This window comes from Pelodiscus sinensis, chromosome 1, assembly GCF_052426305.1.
Source record: "Pelodiscus sinensis isolate ZL-2025 chromosome 1, ASM5242630v1, whole genome shotgun sequence".
In the NCBI taxonomy this organism is placed as follows: domain Eukaryota; kingdom Metazoa; phylum Chordata; order Testudines; family Trionychidae; genus Pelodiscus; species Pelodiscus sinensis.
The window spans coordinates 14,690,064-14,715,472 of NC_143052.1; the positions used below are offsets into that span (position 1 = coordinate 14,690,064).

At 43.7% G+C, this 25,409-nt stretch overlaps 1 protein-coding gene across 3 annotated transcripts in view; it reads right to left on the reverse strand.

Moving 5' to 3' along the window:
- The window catches only part of UPF2 (UPF2 regulator of nonsense mediated mRNA decay), a 141,266-nt gene that overhangs the window by 95,136 nt on the left and 20,721 nt on the right, over nucleotides 1–25,409 (reverse strand). For 2 of the 3 annotated variants that reach the window (XM_075926008.2, XM_075926007.2), the window contains exons 4-8: nucleotides 18,443–18,603; nucleotides 14,453–14,650; nucleotides 13,603–13,752; nucleotides 4,955–5,026; nucleotides 985–1,088 (exon numbers count right to left, since the gene is read on the reverse strand). In XM_075926008.2, the coding sequence (XP_075782123.2) occupies nucleotides 985–1,088; nucleotides 4,955–5,026; nucleotides 13,603–13,752; nucleotides 14,453–14,650; nucleotides 18,443–18,603 (685 nt within the window). The remainder of the gene's footprint in view (nucleotides 1–984; nucleotides 1,089–4,954; nucleotides 5,027–13,602; nucleotides 13,753–14,452; nucleotides 14,651–18,442; nucleotides 18,604–25,409) is intronic. The other variant, XM_075926010.2, reaches the window with a different exon arrangement.

Here is a 25,409-nt window from a genome sequence, read left to right on the forward strand (position 1 = left end):
TAAAAGTTTGTTAGTTAAATCACATTTTTGCTACATGCAGTTGCTTAAAAATAATAATATAATCTTCATTTTCTAATTAGAATTTACACATGCAGAAGACATGAATGTTAAAATCTATACTATAGATTGAACTTTTGGACCACTAGATGGAAAATGGAAACTCTGGGATGATGGGGAGGGAGAGAAAGAATTAATCTATTATCAGGAATGCATGCAAGGTTCAATAGCTATCAAGAGAGGCTGGGCAGTTTGCCTTTTATGTACATCCAACAGCCACATTTGGCAATTTTGCGGGTATAGTAGTTATTACTGGTTAACTTGATATGTGGATATGATTCCAAAATAAGAATGCCTTATTCTGAATTAATGTAATCCACTTCCTACATGGAGTAAGCTTCCTGGAATAAAGTAATCTTATTCCCGAATAAGAGGATCTTCACATCGCTTTAACCAGGGCTAGCTGTTGCACTTTAAACTCACATTCTACCTACATTTGAATTGGTATGTGCATGTAGACGGGCCTTAAGCATCACCATCTCCTTCGCCAGAATAAAGTTCGATTCTGGATTCCAACTAACTGTTTAGCCAAGGCCTTACCCAACTGCTGCCTGTGTGAGGTAGAGAGGAGGAAGTATTCTCTCAAGGTCAAGAAGAAAATCTACATCTGCTAGACTCCAAAGTGTCAAGGTCTATCAAAACCAAGCAGCAGAGGTAGTCAATTTGTCCCACACAGAACCTTATGATCTGATATGGCTACATAAAATATGAAAGAAATAGCCAAGTCAGGTGTCTGGAAAAAAGATTGACAAATTCTGTGTAAACTAAACAACATGAAAAATTCTCCGTGAACTCTAAAATGTTGCTTACAGTTTTTCTTGTGATTAAACTGGTACAAAACACATGAAGTATTCTTTTGATCAAATTAACATGCAAGTCTTAGTATTGTGGGATTTCAGGAGGAGAATACACTAATGTGATTTTTACCTTGTCTATGAGGTCTCTGTTGACACAATTTGGAAGTTGTTGAAGAAAAGCATCTACTATCAGTTTTAAGTGAGACCCAGTACTGGCTTCTTCGTCCTCTTGTTCTAGTAGACAGCAAACAAACAGTACATTTTGTGGTGCACAATAATCAACCATTTTGTTTACTTCTCTAAAAGGTAGTAACATGGGTATGTTCACTGCTTACAATACTCACCTATAGAGATACCTGTGGGGGAGAGGGAGAGACAAGGAAGTTACCTATTAACTAATCTAAAGGCTATCATCTGGATACTTTCCTATTCATGGACTTTGAATAAAGTAGTATTTTCTACCTGCTAAATTATACTGAGGGGTGCATCAGAAACTACATATTCTTACCAAGACATGAAAGGTTCTTTCAATCATAAGCTGCGAGCCACAAGAAGATCTAAATGAGGAGAGGTGGGCAAAGAAAGAACACTTACTCACCATACAGTAAATGTGGTTCTACAAGTTATGTTGTCCATTTGAATTTCACTTCTTCTATGTGTGAGATCAGATATGTCTAGCCAGCAGCATCTGTTCGAGCTGCGCCTGCATCCTGAATACCCTGGCACCTCCTCGCATAAAACCTTAAAAGGTGGAGTGGGCCCACCTGATCCCTCAGTTCCTTTGGTAACACAGAATCCAGATGACAGAGGGGAGAGAGGACAGGTCATCGAATCCACGTGAACAAGACATCTCAAAGAACCCAGTTACTGTAAGGCAAGGAACTGTTCTCTCTTCTACTAGTCCCAAAATAGATGCCTTGCACATTTCAGAAATTGGGATGCTTCTCAAAGAAACCACAGAAGGCGGACTAGTGTCTCACCTATATGGATGGATCTAATCTAGTGATCTCATAGTATGATTTAATAAAATTGGATACCGTCTAGACCATCTTTGAGTAAATACAGCTTGAGATGAACTCTCTTTACAATGCTACTTACAGCCTAAAAGAGCTCCTATCATCAATATTACAGCCTGGGAGAGCTCCTGAGCTCCTTGTTTGAGTTAAGTAGCATGAAAGAGCCCTGTGCACACAAGGTGTGCATGTTGGCTTTCCTTCGGTTTGACTGGGACCCGGGGGAAAAACTGGAACGTGAACCACCAGATATACATGAAAATCATACCACTACTGGTGAAACATAGGGTGCAGCCTGGATGTCTCTAGAGATACTATGCAAGGTAGACTAGCCCTGTGGGCTTGAATCTCCTAAGTAGCTATGACCGTTGCACAGTGCACAGAGAAGAGGACTGCAGTGGTTCTATCTTCCATCTGTGGATTGAAAGAAAAAACTGATGGATGACTGGGTCCACTTTGCTCTTTATGCCTTCAAGTGAAGTGTGGGAGGAGGAAGAGTATGAAGACATTGAAAGCACAGATGCAGCTGTAAATAGACTCTACAGACCAAAAGAATCTGCTCTCAGGTACATGTGCACCAGATGCAGAATCTATGTGGCCAATCACTCCACACCAAGCAACCTCCAGGGAGAAATTCCCATGAGCTCCATCAACTGATATGACAAACTATAAACAAGAGTGTGCAAGTCCTGAGAGGCAGAGGTGCTAGAAGAAGTGCAAGTGGAAGCCATATGCTCTTGAAATCTCTCTCCTCCATTCTTGCCAACTGTCTGATATTTGAAACATGTCCTTCATGCTCTCTGTCCTAGCTAAAATCTTGGGCAGCTAGTAGAGCAGTTAAAAAGTTGGCCTTTAGACCTCGGAATCTGGGGAGAGGAACATATAGGAAGGATGCCCAAGACATGGCGTCTTCTAAGCTCCTGTTATCTACTGGAGCTTCAGATCTGAGCAAGGCAGCACAAATGTAATAGGGAAGAAAGTCCAGAAAGTATATTCAACAATGGCTCTTAACTAAAGATGGGGAGAAGACTGACTAATCCTTCCCCTAACCATCTTTAGAGTGAGTGGAATGTGAAGGAATAGAGAACACATGAAAACTAAGGGAAGAGAGAATAGAAAATAATTTGTGCAAACCCAAACCTCCATCCATTGCCAGGAAAAGAAAAAAAAAAGAGGAGAAGACTGGGCAGTCACAAGACAGTGTGTGAGAGAGATGTCTCCTGAACAGAGGAGAACTTAGACTTGCCACTCTCCACTTAAGATGCTAGAAATAGGTAGGCCACTGCACCTTCTCCCTGTCTACTGTTTAAGGCAATTGGGAGGTTGCAGGAGCTATTGAGAGGGGGAGATCAGAAAAGAGACCCATAAAGTATCTATTTTAAAATTCACCAGACTGCATATAACAGCTTCCAAGCAAAAGGCATTTTATCTATGGAAATTGATTTAAAATGTCCACCTCTCCATTTTCTCCTACTTAAGCTTTTGTAGTTATGCTTTCTTGGTTCATCTCCAGCATTTACTTCAATAGGTTCCCCCCTCCCTCCCCCGTCTGTCAGCATTTCTCTTGGTTCTCTCTCCAAACAGCCTCTATACTCTCTGTAGGAGACCTCATCTGTTCTCGTTATCTCAGCTACCATCTCCATGTTGATGGCTCTTTAAAAAACAAAAACACACAAAAAAAAAAAAATCTACCTTTCTGCTCTATTCCTCTCTCCAATTACCTCTCAGACAACCCCTCTGGGAAGTCCCACTATCATTTCATACTTTATCCTGTCCACACTTCTCTTTTTTATGTATTATTTTTACAGGTAACAAATAGAATTGCTGTCACTGGAAGAGAAAAATATACTTTTAATTTTATTTTGTACACTTGACAGAATATTATTTCACTGTTTCTCCTGAATAGCATCTCAGTTTCCCCTTTTATTTCTTGGAGTCTTTCACAGCAACACAAGAGTGTTTTAAACACAAAAAGCCACAAAAATTGGCAGAGGATACGACTATGGCTTTAGTACCTGAAAATACTTTTAATATTAGTTTTATTTACGAGAAGACAAGTTGATGGTGTCTTATAGTTTTCAGATGAATAGGCTGATATAAATGGGGAAGAAACTAAAGTCTTTTGCTCATGAATTATCCGTAACACCTGTTGCTATTGCTGAAGAAACTGTATTTGCCTCTTCCCTCCCTATTGTCTCAGGAAACATGAGTTCTACTCCTGCTAATCCTTCACCTATTCATATATAACAAAGACCACATGCCACCAAATAATTTTATAGCCACTCCAGTTACTGCTTCCCCTGGTTCTACAGCTGCTTGTGAGCAGCTGGGTTAATTGCTTCTATCTCCCCTAAAAGCTCTACCCTGCCAGGGAGCAGACAGCATTTCAGCCTCCAGATGCTTTTGGTCTTGGGCATCCCCCTTCAGACTGGTTTCAGAGAAGTAGTCTGTTTCAGCAAAAACAACCAGGAGTCTGGTGGCACTTTAAAGACTAACAAATTCATTAGGGTATTAGAGAATAAGCTTTCAATTATCAAATTATTTTCATGCTGAGCAGGCATTATATCGTGACAGCTTTCAGATGTTACTAACCAGGACTAGATTCAAGCTAATCTCTCAGCTTAGGATTCAGCAATGCACTTAAGCACAGGCCGAACATTACATATGTTTTTAACTGCTTTGCTGAATTAGAACTTTAGTGAAGAAAGATTCCGGATCACGTTACCAGCCTACTGAGCAAACCAATCCCTCAGGGTAATTCACAGCAAATATTTCTCATATCTAAGTTTTTAAATTTTTGTATCTAGAATAGCTTCCCCAGTCCTCCAAATAGGATATTTAATTAAGACATAATATTCAAACTCATTTTCTGAATCTTCTTTCTGATGTAGACTACTTGGTATTAGATACCTATTTTAAATCCTAGCTATGTGTTGATACTAGCTTCCTTCCAATCCCAACACCATTGTGCCCTTCACTATGTTCATTGCTTTCTTCTTAATATTCCCTTTGTCTCCCTCCACACAGCTTCATTCTTTCCACGTGTCAAGCACCCTCCTCTCCTTCAAATACCACCTCAAAACTCACTTCTTTCAGCTTGTTTTCCGTCACTATTTTCAGCTCCGGTGCTATCTGCTCCCTTTCTCCTGCCTGAGCATACTAAAAATAAAACAAAATTAAAATGTACCCAAAATAAACATGACAGAAGTAAAATAAGTTGATCCAAATTCTGTATAAATAATACTTTTCAATGAGCAGTTTCAACTTTCCTTCTGAGTATCATATCCTCTTTCCCTCCTCGTGGTTTTATTACTTATTGCTATAGTTGCATCCAACAGAAATGATAAGCTTCTTGGGTGAGGAATGTTTCTTATTCATCAGTAAAACTCCACACACACCATAATACTAATAATAGTCATCTTTTTGTAAAACCAAACTAACTTTAAATTAAATTCTAAAATAAATTAACTAAGTCCAATGTGACATCTTCATAAACTATCAATGCTATCCACTTCCTGATAGCATGCAAAAACTAGTTCATGTAATGTCCTACTAACTTGTTATGAGTAAGATGAAAATCTGTGGATTTCATTGTGTTACTACCACTCCCTAATGGACTTGGAAGCTCAGAAAGTGCAATGACTCTTCTGCATTGGGAGAAACTGGAGTACTAGGCCAGTCAAAGAGTAGTAATTTAAACACTTTTTATTGGGCAGAGGTAGTATTACTTAAGATGCCTGTGTACAGGGCTAAAGTAACTTGGCCCTCTTACAGTTTAGGATGAATCACAACAACAGAAAAGACTGTTTTGTAACTAGGGTTGCCAGACTGTTTAACCAAAAATACCGACCCCCCCCCCAAAAAAAACACCGGGGGAAAAATTCTGTTGAGGGGTGGGGAAAAAAGGGGGAGACCAAAGTTGTTGAGCAAAACAAAAAACCAACCTCCTCCCCCCAAAATTAAAAAATAAAACAGCATTAAAACAGCATGGCCGCCCTTTCAGTGTGTGTAGAGTCAGAACAGGGATAAGAATAGGGGAGCGTTGAGCACTAATACCCAGGGAAGGCATTGCTTCCCCTTGGTCTTTAGGCTTTTTGCTGGTGGCCATTTTGTTTTCTTGATCAAGCCAGAATGCAGATTCCCTGCGGAACCAGGTAAGCAGGGAGTCCGGGGTTAGCCCCTAGTGCTATGTTTTTCTGCACCGCTACAGATACAGGCAATCCAAGCTCTCATTGGCCGGGAATGGTAATCCGCGGCCAATGAATAATCATTCCCGGCCACTGGGAGCTGTGATTGTCTGTACCTACGCAGGCACAGGTAAATACGGTGGTGTGGGGGCCCACCAGGGGTTAACCCTGGCAGACTGGATCCAATCTGCAGGCTGATATTTGGTAAAAACAGTTCAATTAAAACTAAAGTTAAAAAATATATGAATGCACACCATGTCATGCTTTAACCATGGCAAGCTTTTTAAAGTTTTGACCTAGAATGTACAGGGATAAAGTGTTAAACATTTCACTAAGCAAAACCTTGTCTTTAATAGTGAAAAATATTCACTAGCAAATTTCAAATAGCTGGCAGAGAACTCGTTTGCTTACATAAATTTGCTGTTACTATGTGGCTTATTTTGAAGTTCTCAAAACATCTTTGTTACATTAGACTTATATATGCGCACTAAGCATAGAAGACATCTATTAATTTTTCTACTAATGACAAGTCTGTGACTATCTCTAGCTGACTAGACTACACTTTAGCTGGTAGGGGCAGCCGCAGAGGCAGGGACTGCTACATTGGGTGAGGGGGAGGCGGTAAAACAGAAGCCAGATGAGCCATCAAATGAGCCTCTAGCCTGCTCCAGGCAGAAAATTGTGCAGAAGACAACACTTTGGAAAAACTAGCACCTTCCCTCCCTATGTTATGTGGCTTTAGAGAAAATAGCAGAGAGAAATCAGACAGAACAACCAACTAAAGAAGCAACGTCTGACATTGAGAACTTGCTACAGTTTTGATGTGACATTCTTTACTCCATGCTGTCTGGCTGTTTGCTCCATACTTTTCCCTCCCATTCCCTTAGTCCAACATGTCCAACCAGTTCTGAAGGAGTAGCCACTATACTGGCTACTGGTACAGCAAACGAGCCACACTCAACTGGCCAAACAGCCACATTGTTCAAGCCAACTAGCCAGACGTAACCGGCCAAATAACCACATGGCGCTAGCATGTGGAACATCATGACCTTAGTCTCTTCATCTGAGCTTCACTCCACACATGTTCCCCTACCCTGTTCTTTCTTGCTCTGTCCCCTTAACCTTTCCGTTCCCTTGAACATTCCCTTTCCCTTTTCATATAAATTTATCCCCTCTTAACTAAATCATCCAAAATTTGTGACACTAACATGTTTCCTGCCTTCATTGTGTTCACTTTACTGGTATGTTCTGCCACCTTCTCACCCTGTATCAATTTAGTTTGCAAGTTCTTCAAAACAGTGACTGTCTGCTACTTGGTGTGTACAGTGCCTAGCACAATGTTGGTCTTTAGGCATTACTGTAATAAACACAATTAATATGGTAATAATATACCATCTCAATTGCAGTTCTCATAGTCTTCCAGAATGTAAGAAAAATGCCACCAAAAGATGCACTTGGCAGTTACAGAAATACACTCAGCCTTACCTAAGGAAACTATGTTGCCAAGATATCACTTGATTTTGGTTATGGAAGAATCAAGCTCAAAAAACAAATGAAAATGAAATGCCTAATTTATAAAGTGTCTCAGTATAGATTTTTGTAACACACTTCCCCAAATGTGTACAATATGCAGGGTTTGCAATGCATTCACAACACGTTCACTGCTTTACAGTGCATTTCACAAGATTCCTCCATGTGCTTCAAGCAAACCAATTTTTACACTCGGTATTGTGTTGCGCTGAAATAATTTTCATTCTATTCTGAAGGAATCTCTTTCCCCTTGATACCCCACCATTGAATCTGAACCTTCATTTTCACACTGAGCTAATGTAATTACAAGTCCATTCATATTTTGTGGTTACGCCGATTTGAAACATTTTCTTCCTACTAGGGATGTCAATGTGTAGACAATTACACGATAAACTGATAAGCCTAGGCTTATCAGTTAATCTTGTTGATTACATACAGAGGCAGCAGTGGGGGGAAGTGTATCAGGCCACAAGGGGTGGGGAAGGTGGGAGCTTGTGCCTGTGAGGAGCTAGCTTTTAAGTCAGCTCCCCACGAGCACTGGATCCCATGGATCCACCTGCCTTCTACCACCTTTGTGCTGCTGCCTCTGATAGAGAGGCAGCAGCACCGAGGGCGAGGGGAAGGCAGGAGACAGGACATGCGGGAAGCCAGCTTTCAAGCCAGTTGCCCATGCAAATCAGCTATCAGAGGCATGTAGGAGTGAGGGTGGGGGGTTGAGATGGGAGCAGATGTGTGTGGAAAGCTGGCTTCAAAGCCGGCTCTCTGCGCATGCTAGCTCTGTGGAGCTGTCCCCACCACCACCACCACCACTGTCTCCCACAGAAGCAGTGGGGGAAGGAGGCAGGAGTCAGTGCTTGGGGGAGCTAGCTTAAAAGCCAGCTCCCCTCAAGCACAGGCTCCACTTGCCCCACCCTTGCGCTGCTGCCTCTACTGGATGCAGCAGCGGGAGTGGGGAAAAAGTAGGGGAGGCTGCTGCAGAGTTGATATAAAGGCAGCAGCACAGGGTGGCAGGGGCCTCCCTGGGAGTGGGGTCAGGAGAGCATTGGCTACTGGCCCCACTCAGAGACTATCAAATAGTCACATGACTGTTAAAATACGATGAGTTAACATAACTATTCAATTACACACTATCCAACATCCCTACTTCCTACCCCACTGGCTGGTATGTTGTCACTGTTCACTTTGTATTCAACTGGTCATGTTAGTCTGGTAACCTGGCATTGTTTCCCAATTTTGAGAGGGGTCAAAGAGGTAAGAATGTCAGGATATTGTCTTCCTGCATTTCTGATCTCATCTTCAGTAAAACCTCCTACTCTCCTCACACTTAAAAAGACCCTTCCCTCAGAAATAATCACTTTATGTTTTTAATGTTGAGCTCACAATGTGCTTCCAAGATAGATATGGAGGAAGCATCCTTGCCCCAAAGATATCACAATCTAAGGGACTGACAGTCAGACAAGTAGACAGAAGCTGCAGGGAGAAGAAAACAGTTTTTTAAATATACATGTCAAGCAGATGCTATAAGCAAAAGATAGAAGTGAGTCTTCAAGAGGGACTTATACCAAGAGCGTATAGGAAGTGCAGATAAAAGCAAGGTTGACCACCACATGAAAGACAACATAGATGATTTATGTAAGAAACTGACAACTAGATGGTTGACAATGCAAAGCAAGAATAAGGATAAGAAAGGAAGAGATGATTTATGCAGGGTTTTAAAGGATGACCATTATGTGCTAACATTGGGGATGTGGAGCCATGACGGGGAATTCCTAGGAAGGTGGGAAATTATCAAAATGACAGGCAAGGAAGGTGACTTAAGCTGCAGCATTTTATGAAGATTAAAAGCAATATGGGTGTTATGAGAGGATGTTATAGCACGCAAGGCAGGCTATCATGTAGATATATGTGAGATTTCATTTCTGGGATGGAAAGAGGAGGACAGCTTTTGGATACATTGGAGGAAGGCACAGAAGGATTTGTATACTGCATGGATGTCTGCAGCAAAAAGATCTGGGCAACCAAAAAATAATCCCCAAATAGTAAAAATGAGTGGCAAGAAGGTTATTGGTGATGACAGCAGCAGAGAAGGGGGAAGTTGAGAAAAAGATCAGTAACTCAGTTTTGGCTACATTACACACACACCAAAATGAGAAACTGAAGGGAGGATTCTTTCTTCCTTCTCATCAATATATTCTTCCTTCCTTAATGTCGTGCATTTGTTTGCACTGTCATATTTAGAAAGCTCTCTGGAGCAGGGTGAACACCTGATGCTCACAAAGACATACAGTTTACAGCTCATTACTTACTATAATTATGGTTTCTTGACAATAATGTTTCTGCGTATTTTTGCATTGTGGAGGCACCCTCAGTGCCACTGAGCTTCAGGAACCTTCTGAAAACAGCACCCATTGAGGATGTACAATGACCTTTAAAGTGAACTCTGTGTTCTTTGCCTTCTTCATCAGGTCACCCATCTTTTCGATGAAAAGATTCTCCCCCTTGAAAAGGTGGGCTGCAACCGACAAAAGGCCCAACGGTTCAGGCCAACGGAGCAGATGCCACCATATGAACCATCACAAGTTGTCAGGACTGTGGTTTGGAACTTTATTTCTGTTCCTTGACTGGTAAAACCAGCTGCCAGCTTGCTTATTTAGTACTAGATCTCTTTGGTGCCTGGGAAGTTCCTGGCCCTGATATAAGAGATCCCATGCCAAGTACTTGAGCAGAAATTGCCCTCAGAATTAGTTAAGTTCTTGCTCAAGAAGGCTCACTCCTTTGAACTGATGAGGCCTCAGAGTCCACTGAAGACTCAGGAACTGACACAAACTTACAGTGCCCAAGTCATCCCTGCTTTGTTTGGCTTTGAAGTTGCATGGTGGCAGAAGAATGACTTAACATTTTTGATGGGATTCATAAGGCTTCTTCCAGTTTGAGGCCACACAGCCTCTACTGACCATTGGTACAGGCTTATGTGTGATGACCCAATATACAGGCCAGCAATCTGAGAAAGAGGATCATTAACATCTACCTCTGGGGAAACCAAGGGTTATGATGCACACTGTAAGTCCCTTCTCCTGTAATTAATTGCAAAGAGGAAGCAAATGAGAAGTACATGGCCCTTGGCTCCTGACATTGGGTGCTGCTTTCCAGGAGGCTTCCAAAGTTCAGCATCAGGGTAGGAGGCTCATCACTCACAGGTGGGAATACACCACAATCAATTTAGATTTTATCAATTTTCATTCCTGCAATCTATGCTAACATTGCTACATAAGAGAGGATGTGCTGGATTCTATTCCTTCTTGTGCATCTTTAGCAGGACTTTCAGATTCCACATAAGGCTTAAAAGTAAATAATCTTTTATTTGTAAGCTAAGCACATTTGATAATATTGGTACATAAACATGAAGTTACTTATTTACAGCCACTTTTCTGAGTAGAGCTGCCTTTACATTTAGTCTTTCACAATTTAATCAAATGCCAAAGTAATAAAGGCATTTATTAACCTTCACCAGACAAACCTCAAAGTAGTGGTTACTAATGCATCTTAGGCACAGTAGTAACCAGTTAACTAGTAAGCAAAAGTATATAAGTTAATGCTATGTACTACACGCATTCCACGCTGCCGCCCCCCCACCTTGCCAGTGAATTTTTTAGCAGGTTAGCCAGCAGCCTGGCTCGCTTCTGCTCCAGGACCTACCCCAGCTGCAGCTCTGCATTTAAAGCAGGGATGGGCAATAATTTTTGGTGGGTGGGGCCACTCCAAGATTTAGGAAAAATGGTTAAAGGCCACACTTTTCTGTGGAGGTGGTGTGGGGTCTAGAATGGAGGTTGGATGCAGAAGGGTGCACAGGGTGAGGGACTGGAGTGCAGGAAATGGTGTGGGGAATGAGAGGGTGTTTGGGAGAAGGAGACAATTGTGACCTGGGGCAAGGAATTGGGGTGCAGGTTCTGGGAGGGTGCTTGGGTGAAGGAGATGATTCCGTCCTGGGGGCGAGACGTAGGAGGAGGTACAGGGTCTGAGACAGAGTTGTGACCTGGAGCGGGGGTGCAGAGAGTTTGGATGGTGACCAGGGGGAGGGAGTTGGGATGCTGGAGTGCCAGAGGCAAGCTCTGGCTGAGAGGAGTTTACCTAAGTGTCTCCCGGCCAGCAGCACTGCAGCACTCAAAGGCAGGCTGGGATCCCTGCCTGCTGTAGCCCTAGACCACTTGAAAATACAGGCTGCTCCCTCCACGTGGCCCTCAACTCCAGGTGGAGAAAGAGCAGGGGTGGGCAATCATTTTTGAGGGGGGGGGTGTCACTAAGAATTTGGAAAGTGCTTAAAGGCCACACTCTTCCATGATATTAATGGAGGAGGTGTGGGGTCTGGGACGGAAATTGGGTGCAAAAGGAAACTTGAGGGTAAGGGAGAGAGTTTGGGTGAAAGGGGCAGTTGTGACCTGGGGCACTGGACTGGGGTGAAGGAGGTTGGACTGTGACCTAGGACAGGGAATTGGGGTACATGGGGGGGTGCAGGGATTTGGGTTGTGAGCTAGGGCAGGAAGGGACTGATCTGGGGCAGAGGGTTGGGATGCTAGATCTGGGGGGGATTTGGGTATGTGGAGTAGGGGGCAGGAGTGGGAGGCAGAGGGTTGGGGAAGAGAGGGACTAGGGTGCCAGAGGTATGCTCTACCAGGAGACTTACCAGCCAGCAGCAGTTCCTAAATCAGCCTCCCTCTCTGCCCTGGCCCAGTATAGGCTGCAGCCATGTGCTCTGGAGCCCCTTGTGCTTCACGGCTGCCTGTTATTGAAAAAGGCAGCTCCCATTGTCCAGTTTCTGGCCAGAAACGGGCCAGTGAGATTTTGCTGGGGGTGGGAGGAGCTCCTAAAGCTTCCCCCTTCCCCTCTGGACTCACAGTTTTTAAAAGAAAAACCGCCCCACAGCCACATTTCTGAGTAGTGTGTAGGTGGGTTGAGGCAAACGGGGGTTCCCCACAGCATCTGCGGGGCCAGATCTGGTGGCTTAGTGGGCCGGATGCAGCCCATGGGACATATTTTGCCCAGGCCTGGTGAAGAGGCTTACGCTGCCCCTGTCTCCCAGGGCAATCTCTCAGCTACAAATGTCTGGCTGTTTCCAGCCAATAGGAGCTGAAAAACTGGCTGAGGTCAGTTCTTATAGGCTGGTTGTTTCTGGCCAATAGGAGATGAGGATTGAGCTGGGGGCAGGGAGATCACCTGAAGCTTCCACCTATCCCTGCAGAGCAGAGAAACATAGGGACTGCACTTTAAATTAACATACTGCCCACGGACCATCCTTCCAGGACCCTCAGGCACACAGCTGCTGTGGTTTAAAGTATTTTAGTAGCTAGGTAGGCAGGCAGCCCAGGTCAGTTCCAGATCATGCTGGGTCTGAGAGCTCAGACCACCCAACTAGACAGAGGCTGCTGCCACTGCTGCTGCCTCTTTATCAGAGGCAGTGGCACAGGGTGACAGGCAGCTAATCTGTGAGGGGACCTGGTTTTTAAACTAGTTCTCCTCACAGATCAGCTCTTGCTTGGCACCCTGCACTGTTGCCTCTGATACAGATACAGAGGCAACAGCACCGAGTGGCAAGGGGCTCCTTGAGAGTGAGGCCAGAGCACACTGGCTGCCAGCCCCACCCCCAGAGACTGTAGAATAGTCGACTAACCGATAAGAATTCATGAGGTTACTTGACTATTCAATTAACCAATATCTAACATCCCTAGTCTTTACTGAACAGAAGTTATTATTTCTATTTTATCCATTAACAATATTGGACCAGATCTCTCTTCTTTCTGCAAAGCATTCTAATTTCTTATCTCCCTTTATTGAATGTTTTGTTAAAAGTGCCTGCTGAGTATCAGAGGATGCAGGAAGGAGTGACCTTACTCAAAACTGCTTCTAGCTACTACAGAAGTTGCCCAAAAGCATCAAAAGCACTCTTCCACCTTAATACAAGAATCAAGACATACCAGGACCCAATTAGAAAACAACACAGTAGCCCTAAAACTGTGCTTTTACCTTGCTCATCAAGAAGTTTTTTTGTAAGATCTTCTGCTTCATCACCACAGTCTAACTCCAAGGTATCATCATTAATGTCTAAATTCTCCATATCCAACTCCAAATCATCTGTACCAGTAACATCCTTATTATCCTTGGCATCTTTTGATTCTGTTTGAAAGAAAGCAGAAATATTTTAACACAATGTAAACACAAATAGACATGGCTTAAAAATATTTTAAGAGATGTCCCTATATGTCTAGCCTGACCTCTTCTACACTCTTATTTCCTTCTACAGAAAAGAAGCACACTTCTCTTCTGATCAAATATATTCGTCTCATTTGTCAAACCTGGACTTTGTGCAATCTTTCATGTCACTAAGCATGCCTGGAACAGTCTTCCAAATTCTCTTCCTTCTATGATCTGCCTCTGTTAAAAGGTGCTCACACCTCTTGAGTGTTTTGGTTTGATCCCAAATTTGCTCTGTCTTAATTGGGATGGGATACCTTAATTTGTTAGGCATTCTGCAAATTAACAACATTCTCTTACGTTTATCGTCATAATTAAATAATAAACCCAAAATTTCAAAAGTGGCACATGTTTGTAAAGCATGTTGAAATCCCCAGTGGAAGGCACTGGAAAAGTTCAAAGTATTAAATTTTATTTATTTTTCAGAAGACAACTTTGTATTCAGGTTATCTAGTATAGTTTCTGCTGCTCAAGATCATCCATCCTAGGGCAATGTTCTGACTGCTATTGCTGAAATAATCATTATTTATAAAGACTCTCCTTACTTGTGCCAAGCTTGCATGGGTGTTGGACATGATGCAAATTAAAAAATTCGTGAATATTTTCTTCCAAAGTGTTTTACCTCTATATTCATCCTTGCTGGAATCCTTGTTCTGAGGACACTTTTCATTATCTTTAAACAAAATGGCAGGCACAAAAGCTTTAAGATCAATGAGGTTTTCATAGAAATTTCGAGCATCTTCATCTTCCCAGATGCCCCCTTCCAGGTCATATTCTCCAGGTTTGCCAGGGGTAAAAATGTCAATGCCAGGCCCATGTTCTGGAATCACAGAAGGCACAAGTGACTAATTTATCAATATAATAATACTAAAAGAAAGATTGTCTTTTAAGGTAAAGGTTAAAAATTTGAAACTTGAGTATGTAGCATCTCATATTACAAAGACAGGCTTTTGGGCTAAATATTAAAAAAGTGTCCCTATTACTGCCACTTCCTCAACTTCTAAAACACAGATCTCCAGCATCTTAAAATAGAAACTAGATTGTCACATTCAAGAAGTAATCAAACAACGAAGTTACAAAATAATAGTATGCAATCAAGAAGTTACCACGATGTATTATATTATAAGATTATTAAATGAGGATTTAGTGGAATTCATCCATATTAGCATCAGAAAGTGTTTAGAGGTATCATTTTGGGAGTGATCTTTCACCAACTGCTACAAATATTTATTTTCAGAATATAAATAAATGTTTGCAAAATCTTGAATACTGGAGACTATGGGCAATTAACGATGGGTTTAAATATGCTGGGGCCTATCCTAGGGATGCAATAGTGTAGACGATTAACAAATTAGCAAAAGCTTATCGGTTAATACTATAAACTAGATGCATTGCCCTCCACCAGTAAATTTTTTAGCAGCCTGGCTCAGTCCCAGCTTGCACCGGATCCGGGACCAACCCCTGCTGTGGCTCTGCATTTAAAGTGCAGTAGGAACCAGTTGGGCAGGCAGCCCAGCTCAGTCCTGGCTTGTGCCAGGGCTGGGACCTACCCCGGCTGCAGCTCTCTATGTAAAATGTATTTGGAGACAAGTGGGCAGGCAGCCCATCTTAGTTTCGGGTCACGCTGGGTCCGGGAGCTCAGACTCCCCCACACACACACTGAACAGGAGCTGTATCAGAGGCAGCAGTGCAGGGCAACAAGGCAGCTGGTTTGAGAGGGGACCTGGTTTTTAAACTGGTTCCCCTCGTGGACCAGCTCCCACCTGGCACCCCACACTTCTGCCTCTGATATACAGACAGCAGCACAGAGTGGTAGGGGGATCCTCAGGAATAGGGCTGGAGTGCAATGGCTGCCAGTCCTAGCCCTGGGGACTATAGAATAGTTGAGTAACCAATAAGAATTCATGAGGTTAATCGACTATTCATTTAACATCCCTAGCCTGTTCACTATGGAAACTGGACCTTTCCCACATTCCTTAAACTAGACAGAGTATATAGTTTATAAATATGAGAACATGTGAGTTTTTATTTGCTTGGAAAAGACTTAAAGAACTACTATAACATGTTAATATTAATACATCTATGAATATTTAAATTTAACATATATTGCAATTTATTTTTAATTCAATACACACACACTCTTTCCTTTTGCTTGGGTAAACACTTGCTAGGTAGATTAAGTGCTTGGAAGTATTTATGAAACATGGGTTAGAAATGAGCTTGACATGCCTAGCTGACTACCCAGCTATAGGGGAAGCAGAACTTGACAGAGACCCTATCAATCAGAAAATAGGAAATACATTAGTGCATTGGATACCTAAGCCTCCTTTGGCAGTTTCTTTGCTGCCTTTTGAAAAACAGGCAGGGCTAAGAAATGAGCTTTACTAGCTCCTAAGGGAAAGAGGTACTGAGTCTCACCTGGCTCTATACACAAGTTTGATCTGAATCAGTAGTGATGAGGGACTGACCCAGCTACTGATTGTGGAACTGGGCTTCCCCCTCCTCGGCCAGCTACTAGAACTAAAAAGAATACAATGGCTCTGATGGCTTGTAACACCACCGGCAAGAAAACAGAATGAGCCAAAGATGAGCTGAACTCCAAAAACGGACCTAAGAAACCAGACATCTCTCAAATGGCCCTCTACACTTCTGTGCCCGATTCCTCTGGCAATTCAAGAGTTCAAAGAAGAGACCCAATACCACAGGTTATCAAACGTGAGAAGTGTTGGGGTATGTAAGAGTTAAATAAAGGGCCTGGATAATCACTACAATGGTGATGAAGGGTACAGTATGGCATGCGCTAGCCCTAGTATAAATTTATAGGGACATCAAGCGATTAAAAATTTGAATTGCAATTAATCCCGTGCAACTCCCCTTTGAAACGCAGTGGTGGCGTTTTAACAGGGCAGCACTGCATAGAGCCCAGGCTCAGGTGGAGTTCCCAGCTGACCCCGGGCTCCATGCAGCGCTGCCCCTTTAAGGTGCCAGAGCAGCACTTCAAAGGGGCAGTGCTCACAGAGCCAGGGATCAGCTGGGGACTCCAGCTGATCCCGGCTCCTAATGCACTGCCCCTTTAAAGCACCAAAACAGCACTTCAAAGGGGCTTTGCAACGCGGAGCTGAGTATCAGCTGGGCATTCCAGCTGATCCCCCGCTCTGCTTGCGCTGCCCCTTTGAAGCGCTGGAGAGGCACTTCAAAGAGGCAGCGCAGCATTAACACCTGCGATTAACACATTAATTTTTTTAACATTAATACTGTCCTGCATTAATCGTAGGTCAATCGACAGCACTAATTTATACACGTTTTCCTCTTTTCCTGCTTGCTTGGGATAGATAAGCACATAGCTGTACCAAGGATGTAACTTCTAATGAATACTCTTTGTCTATAACTATATGATATCTTTTTCCTCTCCCTCCTTCCCTCCAGCTCTGAAACACATTCAGGGCCACATCTCGTTTCCCCTTTTAAACTGCTGATGTGTAATGTGAGAACTGTATGCTTCAACTAAAGAAGCTGTAGACAGTAAACAGGGGCAGTTATAATTATATTAATCACATGGTTGTTATTATGCATTATATGGGTATTTGTATTACTACATTAGGGCTTAAGGGGTGATGTAATAGATAAGTGTATTTACATATTAACTAAGATAAAAAAGTGTGCCTGAGGTAATCTGTTGCTCACTGACCAGGCCTTTGGGGGTCCAAGGCGGAATGAGTATCTGCAATGAAGGAACCCTTCTACCCCATCCACCTCTGGGTCACCTGTTCTTTTCTAACAAGTAGCTCTACAACACCATGTGCCAGGTCACAAAGGCACTCACTGAACTTTGACTCATGACAGGAGTAGGCAAGCAACAACTAGGGAGAGAGAGGCAGTTGGGCCAATCTGATTGGGGCCCAAACAGTGTTGCCACTCCCAAGAAGCAGAAAAACTAGCCATTACTCCTCCCCACAGCATCCCGTCCCTCCTCACCCCTATTCAGGGCCTCCCTGACCTCCCCCGCCCCCACACCAAAGCCTGACCTCCCACTTCTCCTCTCAAGGTACCCACCTACACCACAGCTCCTACACCTACTCCCACCCAGGAGCCTGAGCTCAGGGAAGCCCTACCTCACTCACTCTGGTCTCTACTTCTTACTCTTCCCTGAAGTTGAGTCTCAAGTCCACCCTACTTTCTGGCATCGAAAAGAGCAGGAGCCGTCATGCTGGCTCACTGAGGTCCTGGCACATGACCTAACTGTTGTAGTGAAAGCAGCTGCAATGCTGCAGCTCATGCATGCAGCAACAGTTGCCAGTTGCATTATGCAGGAGTTCCCCCTGGAATTTGTAATTTATAAGTGGAAAAAGCCCCAGCCCATTGCAACCAGCAAAACTAGAGAAAAAAAATAGGCAAGAGGGTTAAGAACTAGACATGTGGTCAGGAGCCCTCTGAGACTGGCCCTCTGTGCAACTGCATAATGCTTAATCTGGGTCTGGCAATCAATATTAACATTAAAAAAAGGAAACTTGCACTGAAAACACAAATCAATGGGAGGATTTTGTTTCTGTTTCCCCCCGTAAATGAAAGCTTTCAATATTTCATAACCTATCAACCCTACAAGATGTCCTACCCTCAGGTGTTGGTTTATCTTGGGGAAGATCAGGCATATTTTCATCCAACAGATCAGCCAAAGACTGAGAATTTGCCAACAGCTTCTGATAGGACATTGCAAATTCTTCATATTGCTTGTGTCGATCTTCACTCAACTCTCCTTTCGAGTGTAGAATACGCCTATAAAGAGCATAGTTAAAAAAATACAATCAGACATTGTCCACTTAAAAGAATTATTTCACCTAAACTAAACCATCAACAAAGGTGTCTGTCCACTGAACAACAACGTCAGTCTTATCTCTTGGACACAATTATACAGACACACTAGTTGTGACTGTTGTCTTTCATTGCTATCTAACACTATCATCAAAATTCAATTGAATACAAATTTAATAAACTTAAAATTTCTACAACCAAAGCAGTTTTAACTGTAATGCCATTAAGAATAATCCAGTTAGGGAGAATGAAAGAACTGTGAAGCTTTTTCCCCCTTAAATATTCTGTAATGCAAGATTTTTAATCTGAAATATCTTAAGTAAAATGTTGGACTAGTATTAAAGCAGGATAAAGATTGCTTTGCAGTCTGACTCAACAGGCACAACAAAGTGCTGGGAGCAAGGGGAAACAGCAGGAAGTGTAAGGTGCTGGTGCTCCAGTGTGCATGGGGGATGGGGGACAGACAGGGGGACTGTGGGGACACAGGTGGAACCCCAGGGGGCCACAGGCTGCTGTGGTCCACTGAGCTGAAGGAGGTCCACTCAAGCACTGTTTATGGTGGCCCATCTCTGCTCCAGGTTACTGCTAACTAGGGATGTAATACTGTATCCAGTTAAATGAGTAATCGATAAGCAGATGCTTATTGGTTAATGCTATAGGCCACATGCAACCCTTCCTTCCTTCCTCCTCCAGTGGCTCTGTGAATAAATTTTTTAGTGGGCTGGCCAGCAGCAGCAATAACAATGGGGATATTACCTTCACTTAGTAAGCAAACTGTACTAGGGATATAAGCGACTAGTAGAGTAGACGACAACCCAATAAGCATATGCTTTTAGGGTAGTAGAGTCACTACTTAACTAGTCGCTTCCCCTCCAACTTCTGCCTCTATCAAAGAGAGGCAGCAAGGGGAGAGCAGGAGGCAGTGCTGGGGGGAGCTAGCTTAAAAGCTGGTTACCCCCAGCACTGTCTCTGCGGGAGTGAGGGGGGGCAGAGGCGCAACTAGAGATTGGGAATCAGCTGTCCTGGCTCATGCCTGGTTCCAGATGGTGCACTCTGCTTTTGCAGCTCTTAATACATTTAAAAGGCAGAGGCACAGCTAGGTTAGCTCCCATGGCCAGGAGCTAACCCCACTGTGGCTCTGCAGTTTCCTGCCTTATCGACTAATCGAGTAGTCAATGGAAATTCCACTGACTACTCGAATAGCTGATTAAAACACAATTTAACATCTCTCAACTGCACCAGCAACCCTTTAAACGTCCCAATGCACATTCTGCAGCCATTCTGTACTTGTTCAGCCTACTGCTGAACTGCTCCTACTGTTCAGGTGGCTCGTGTATGGCCTCGTGAGCCATGGGAGCAAAGGGTAGGCTGGGTCTTTCAGGATCTCTATTGGCATTTCTTATGTTGTCAATGATCATTTTACAATCTGCAAAGAAAGTCCCTGATGGCAGCTTTTTAAACAGACCTGTTCATCATACACTTTGACCATTCCACGTTGATGTCTGAGAAACCCCACCCCATTCCACTAGGACTAGTGCTTTCAACACCATTGAGAAGTATCCCTTATGGTTTATGCACTTTTTGCTGAGGTAGTCTGGTGCCAAGATAGGCAAATACATGCCATCTATCAAATCACAGCATCCACTATGTCCTGCACATTGCTCATAATCACTACCCTTCTTACTAGAAGTCAATTAATGACCCTGCAAACTTGGATCACAACAGCACCCAAGATGGATTTATCAATTCCAAATGGATTCCCTATTGACCAGTACAAGTTCACATTGCAAGCTTCCACAGAGCGATTGCCACTCATTTCTCTACTGTCAAAGCAGGTCTCATTTAGTGTTGCTGCACTTCAAGGCTGTGACAAGCTCTGCATAAAGTTTCTATGAAGTGGCTTTCCACATTCAGAAGTTCTGCAGCCACAGTTAAATGATGTGACCCCTCTAGTCAGGGCTTGTTTCCTGTGAACTGAAATGATGCTCCATGAGCTGATGCGTCACTATCAGCAGCAACTGGGAATTGTTTTCATGCTATGGCTTGCAGCAGTGCTTGTTTGCATGACACCACATTTCGCATGGCAACCTGTGTCTTGGCTCTGAAAAATACTGCAGGATAAGGCACAAGGTTAATGCTCCCAACACAAATGCACAGTTGAACAAGGTCCACAGTTCTTGGGCTATGGTGTAAGCACAGCTAAAACAGTCTTTGGGAAAAAAAGCATGAGAAGGTATGGGTTGTTTGCCATGGGTATCAAGGTACAGAGAGAGGGAGGAAGAAAACTGTATCATAGGAGGCCAAAGTCATGTTCTCATTACACTCTGTGATAATGATTTGGTCCCATGAGGCACTGCAAGCCCTTCCTGAAGCAAACCCCTGAAGCTAGTTGCACTGTGGGTGGCTACCTATGATGCACTGTTCAGTACATCAACGCAAGTGCTGATAGTGAGGATATACTTTATCAAGACAATAATCGTGATGTGGACACACACAACCAACTTAATTTCTGTGGTGACAGGATACCCCATTGAGATGGTTACATTTGGTAGCATAGACATGCCCTCAACAAATATTGTCCCAAGATAAGAGACCACAGAACGGCAACTAAGAGTAAATCACCAGATGTATTTGGGACATTTGGGGCAAAGTTGGGGCCCTGCTGTAGTCTACTGATGTCAACAAAAATACTCCTGTGGACTTCAATAGGGCCAGGACTTCAGGTACTCAAAGGACATTATTCCTTTTCACTTCTGTTTCAAGTCAGTTTCTAGTCAACTCCAGTTTGTGATTAATCTTTTATACAGTCTGTAAGGCAAGATTATTTTTTAGATTCAGATAGCAGCTGTTAAAAGCATATTGAATTCAAGTGGAAAAAAGCAACACTAGCTGCGCTCCCCCCCCCCCAGCAGACCAGGGACACGGGGAGCAGAGCCGCAGCTGAGGCGGGGTGCCGCGCCTCTGAGGCTTTGCTCTGGCAAAGCCTCAGAGGCGAGGGACCCCGCCGCGGCTGCGGCTTCAGTCTGGAAGCCTGTGGTCTGCTGGGGACCGTCCCCAGCAGACCACAGGCTCCCGGACTGAAGCCGCAGCCGCGGGGGGGGTCCCGCGCCTCTGAGGCTTTGCCAGAGCAAAGCCTCAGAGGCGCGGGGAACCGCCGCTGCTGCCGCTTCAATCTGGCTGCCTGTGGTCTGCTGGGGACCGTCCCCAGCAGACCACAGGCTCCCGGACTGAAGCCGCAGCCGCGGGGGGGTCCCGCGCCTCTGAGGCTTTGCTCTGGCAAAGCCTCAGAAGCGCGGGAACCCGCCCGGTGCCCCTGGTCTGCTGGAGACGGTCTGGCAAAGCCTCAGAGGCGCGGGGAACCGCCGCTGCTGCCGCTTCAGTCCGGGAGCCTGTGGTCTGCTGGGGACGGTCCCCAGCAGACCACAGGCATCCAGATTGAAGCGGCAGCAGCGGCGGTTCCCCGCGCCTCTGAGGCTTTGCTCTGGCAAAGCCTCAGAAGCGCGGGAACCCGCCCGGTGCCCCTGGTCTGCTGGAGACGGTCTCCAGCAGACCAGGGGCACCGGAGCAGCTTACGAACGGGGCTTTCTCGCCCCGACTTCTGGGGTGAGAGAGCCCCGTTCGTAAGTGCGGATCCGACATAAGTCGGATCCGCGTAAGTCGGGGACTGCCTGTATCTGATAAGCAGAAGCTTATTGGATAGTCAAGTAGTGACTCGACTAGTCACTTTCCTGCCCCCTTGCTGCCTCTATTGGGCGGGGGGAAGAGGGGTGTGAAACAGGAGCTGGTTCCTCCTAGCACCATCTCCATACAGGAGGCAGGGGGGTAGTGGGGACCGGGCATGAGTCGGGAATCAGCTAATTCCCTGCTCGTACCCAGTCCCAGACGCTGCCCCTCTGCTTTTTAAATGTAGAGCCTTCTGGCTCTTAATACATTTTAAAAGCAGAGGTGCAGAAGGGGGACCCAGCACGAACCGGGACAGCTGATTCTTGGCTCGTGCCAGGTTCCCCCCGCTGCGCACCAGCATTTTGAATGTATTAAGAACCTGGCAGCCATAGTGGAGTTAGCTTCTGGGACCGGGAGCTAACCCTGCTGTGGCTCCCCTGCTTATCAACTAGTCAATTAGTTGATTACATGCAATTTAACATCCCTACTCCCCATACCTACAAGCAGTACTTTTTTTGTAAACCAAAAAATGCTGGTACTGGGGAAGGGGAAAAAGAAAAAAAAGAAAAGAAAGAAAAAAGAAAAAGAAGAAAAAAAAAGGGGGGGGGCGCCAGGGAAAACTTAAGCAACAAAAAAACAAAACAAAAAAAAAAGCACTGCCTACAAATATTCTGTGAAGGATTTTTTCTTTTATTAAGTTTGACTGTTCTCATCTACTCTAAATTAATAGATGACCAATGTCAAAGATATTTGTTTATGTATTAAACTTGCATCCTGGAGAAAACAACAGTGTCTGGGAATTCCAGTTTATGGCAAAGAATCACCACAAAGATTAAAGGCTGTGCTATTATATATAGCTGCATTTTTGTATCTCTTTTCCTTTAATTTCCAAGGAATCAAAGGTAACAGAAGCATCATACAATGCAGAATAGCACTTGTAAAGACCAAAGGGTGGAGTTAAACCAATTTATGGCTTTGGCATTACAAGACAAGACAAGAGGTAAATCATGTCCAGACTATTCAAACCAGAAGTAACAACCAAAATAACAGACAATCAGTTTGATGCTGGCTTTCTTATTCTTAATATCAAGACGACAATGGTCACATATACACCCAAACTCTCATCCTCATTCTAATAAAAATTTTACATTCAAAACACACACCCTTTGTCCATGCCACAGGCACTAAGATGGCTCCTGAATAAGCCAAACTTTCCATGGGCCCCCTTGAAGAATTACGGGACAGAGGCACCTCAAAACCAATGAGATACTTGAGATACTTTAAGCCCCTTGACAGACTACAGAAACTACAAGCCTCTTTCGAAAGAAGCTTTTTCAGCACAAGAGTTTTTAAAAAGTGATCTGCTTTTTCGAAAGAGAGCACCCAGGCAATCTGGACATTCTCTTTTGAAAAAAGCGCTGTTTGCGTTCAAGAACGCCTTTTTTCAAAGGAGCTCTTTAAAAAAAGGCATTCTTCCTGGCAAAAATAGGTTTACTGATTTTGAAAAAAAACCCGCCGTGTTCTTTTGATTTAATTTTGAAAGAATGCGACAGCAGTCTAGATGCAGGTGACGTTTTTTCAAAAAACCTCAGTAGTGTAGACACACCCAAACTCTCTTCAAAATACAGACACCAGCATTAGCTCCCCAGACACCACAATCAGCTTCAACAATGGAACCCTACAAACAATTACATACAAGAATTCCATTTATCACAAATATTTTCATAGACCCAGAAACGACCCAAAACACACCGAGAAATCTGTTATCTACAACCAGGGACGCAGACACCACAGAATATGCTCTGATAAGTAGGTCCAGGATACACAACTTTACACACATAAAACTACTTTACCAAAGACACTCCATCAGAGAAGTCAATTATCTGATGAAATGGGCCACCCAAATGTATTGAACCAGCTTCTCTCAAGGTAAGACAAACTTCCCCCCAAGCCTCCCAAAAAACCCACCTCTGCAACTGCATGCCTCTTGTCATCACCTACCACTACACACTGGAACCTATTTAAGGTATCTTTAAACAGCTAGAACCCACACTTGATGGGGCCCATGCCCTCAAAAAAATGTTTTTCAATTCCTCTCTTCTGGCCTTCAAATAAACACCCAACCTTGCCAAGTTCATCACCACAAGTAAGCCCTCCCACAGACCAGGACACACCAACTCAAAGCAGCACCACCTTCTGACACAACAGATACAAAACCTCCAGACATATCTCCATTGCTATGATGATCAATACTCCCCACACTCACACAACATACCTTTCCAGATCTATAGATCTTACTAGGGATATTAAGGACTTATCCTCAAAGGAAACCTGCACACATTCCAAGAATAAGCTTGGGAACAAATTAATTACTCAGACACCAAAAATCATGGATTTAAAAAAAAGACACTGGATTTGTGGTTCATTACAACATCCTCTAACCCACTAATCCTCCTTTATCCTATGAGTATAGAGACATTAACTGCCCACTTAACATGTTTTGCAAGAAATCAAAGTAAACTCCTTACCTGTTCTACCCTGTATTTAGCTGTTACACAGAGTACATTTCCCATGTGGATAAATCTCTAACATTTCCATATAACCATATATCATTCTCGTATAACTTTGTATTAAGAGATTTTATATATACATATCTTGTTTTTAGATTTATCTTTGTTAAGCTTTCTCATAGAATCCTTGTATTAAGAGATACAACTCTCCAACACCACATTTTACAGACCTCTCTCCTCTGATCCCACTTCAGAATACCAAAAGAAACTACACTGTCTGCTTAAAGAACTCCCTACCTCTACTCGGGACCAAATCCACACAGAAACACCTTCTGAACCCCGACCAGGATTGTTCTGCTTCCCAAAATCCATAAACCTGGACACCCTGGACGTCCCATCATTTCAGGTATCAGCATGCTCACTACTGGATTATCCAGCTATGTAGACTCTCTTCTCAAACCGTACGCATTCAACACTCCCAGCTATCTCCGAGATACTACTGACTTCCTGAGAAAATTACAAAACATCGATAACCTCCCTGATAACACCATACTTGCTACCATGGATGTAGAAGCTCTTTACACCAACATACCCCAT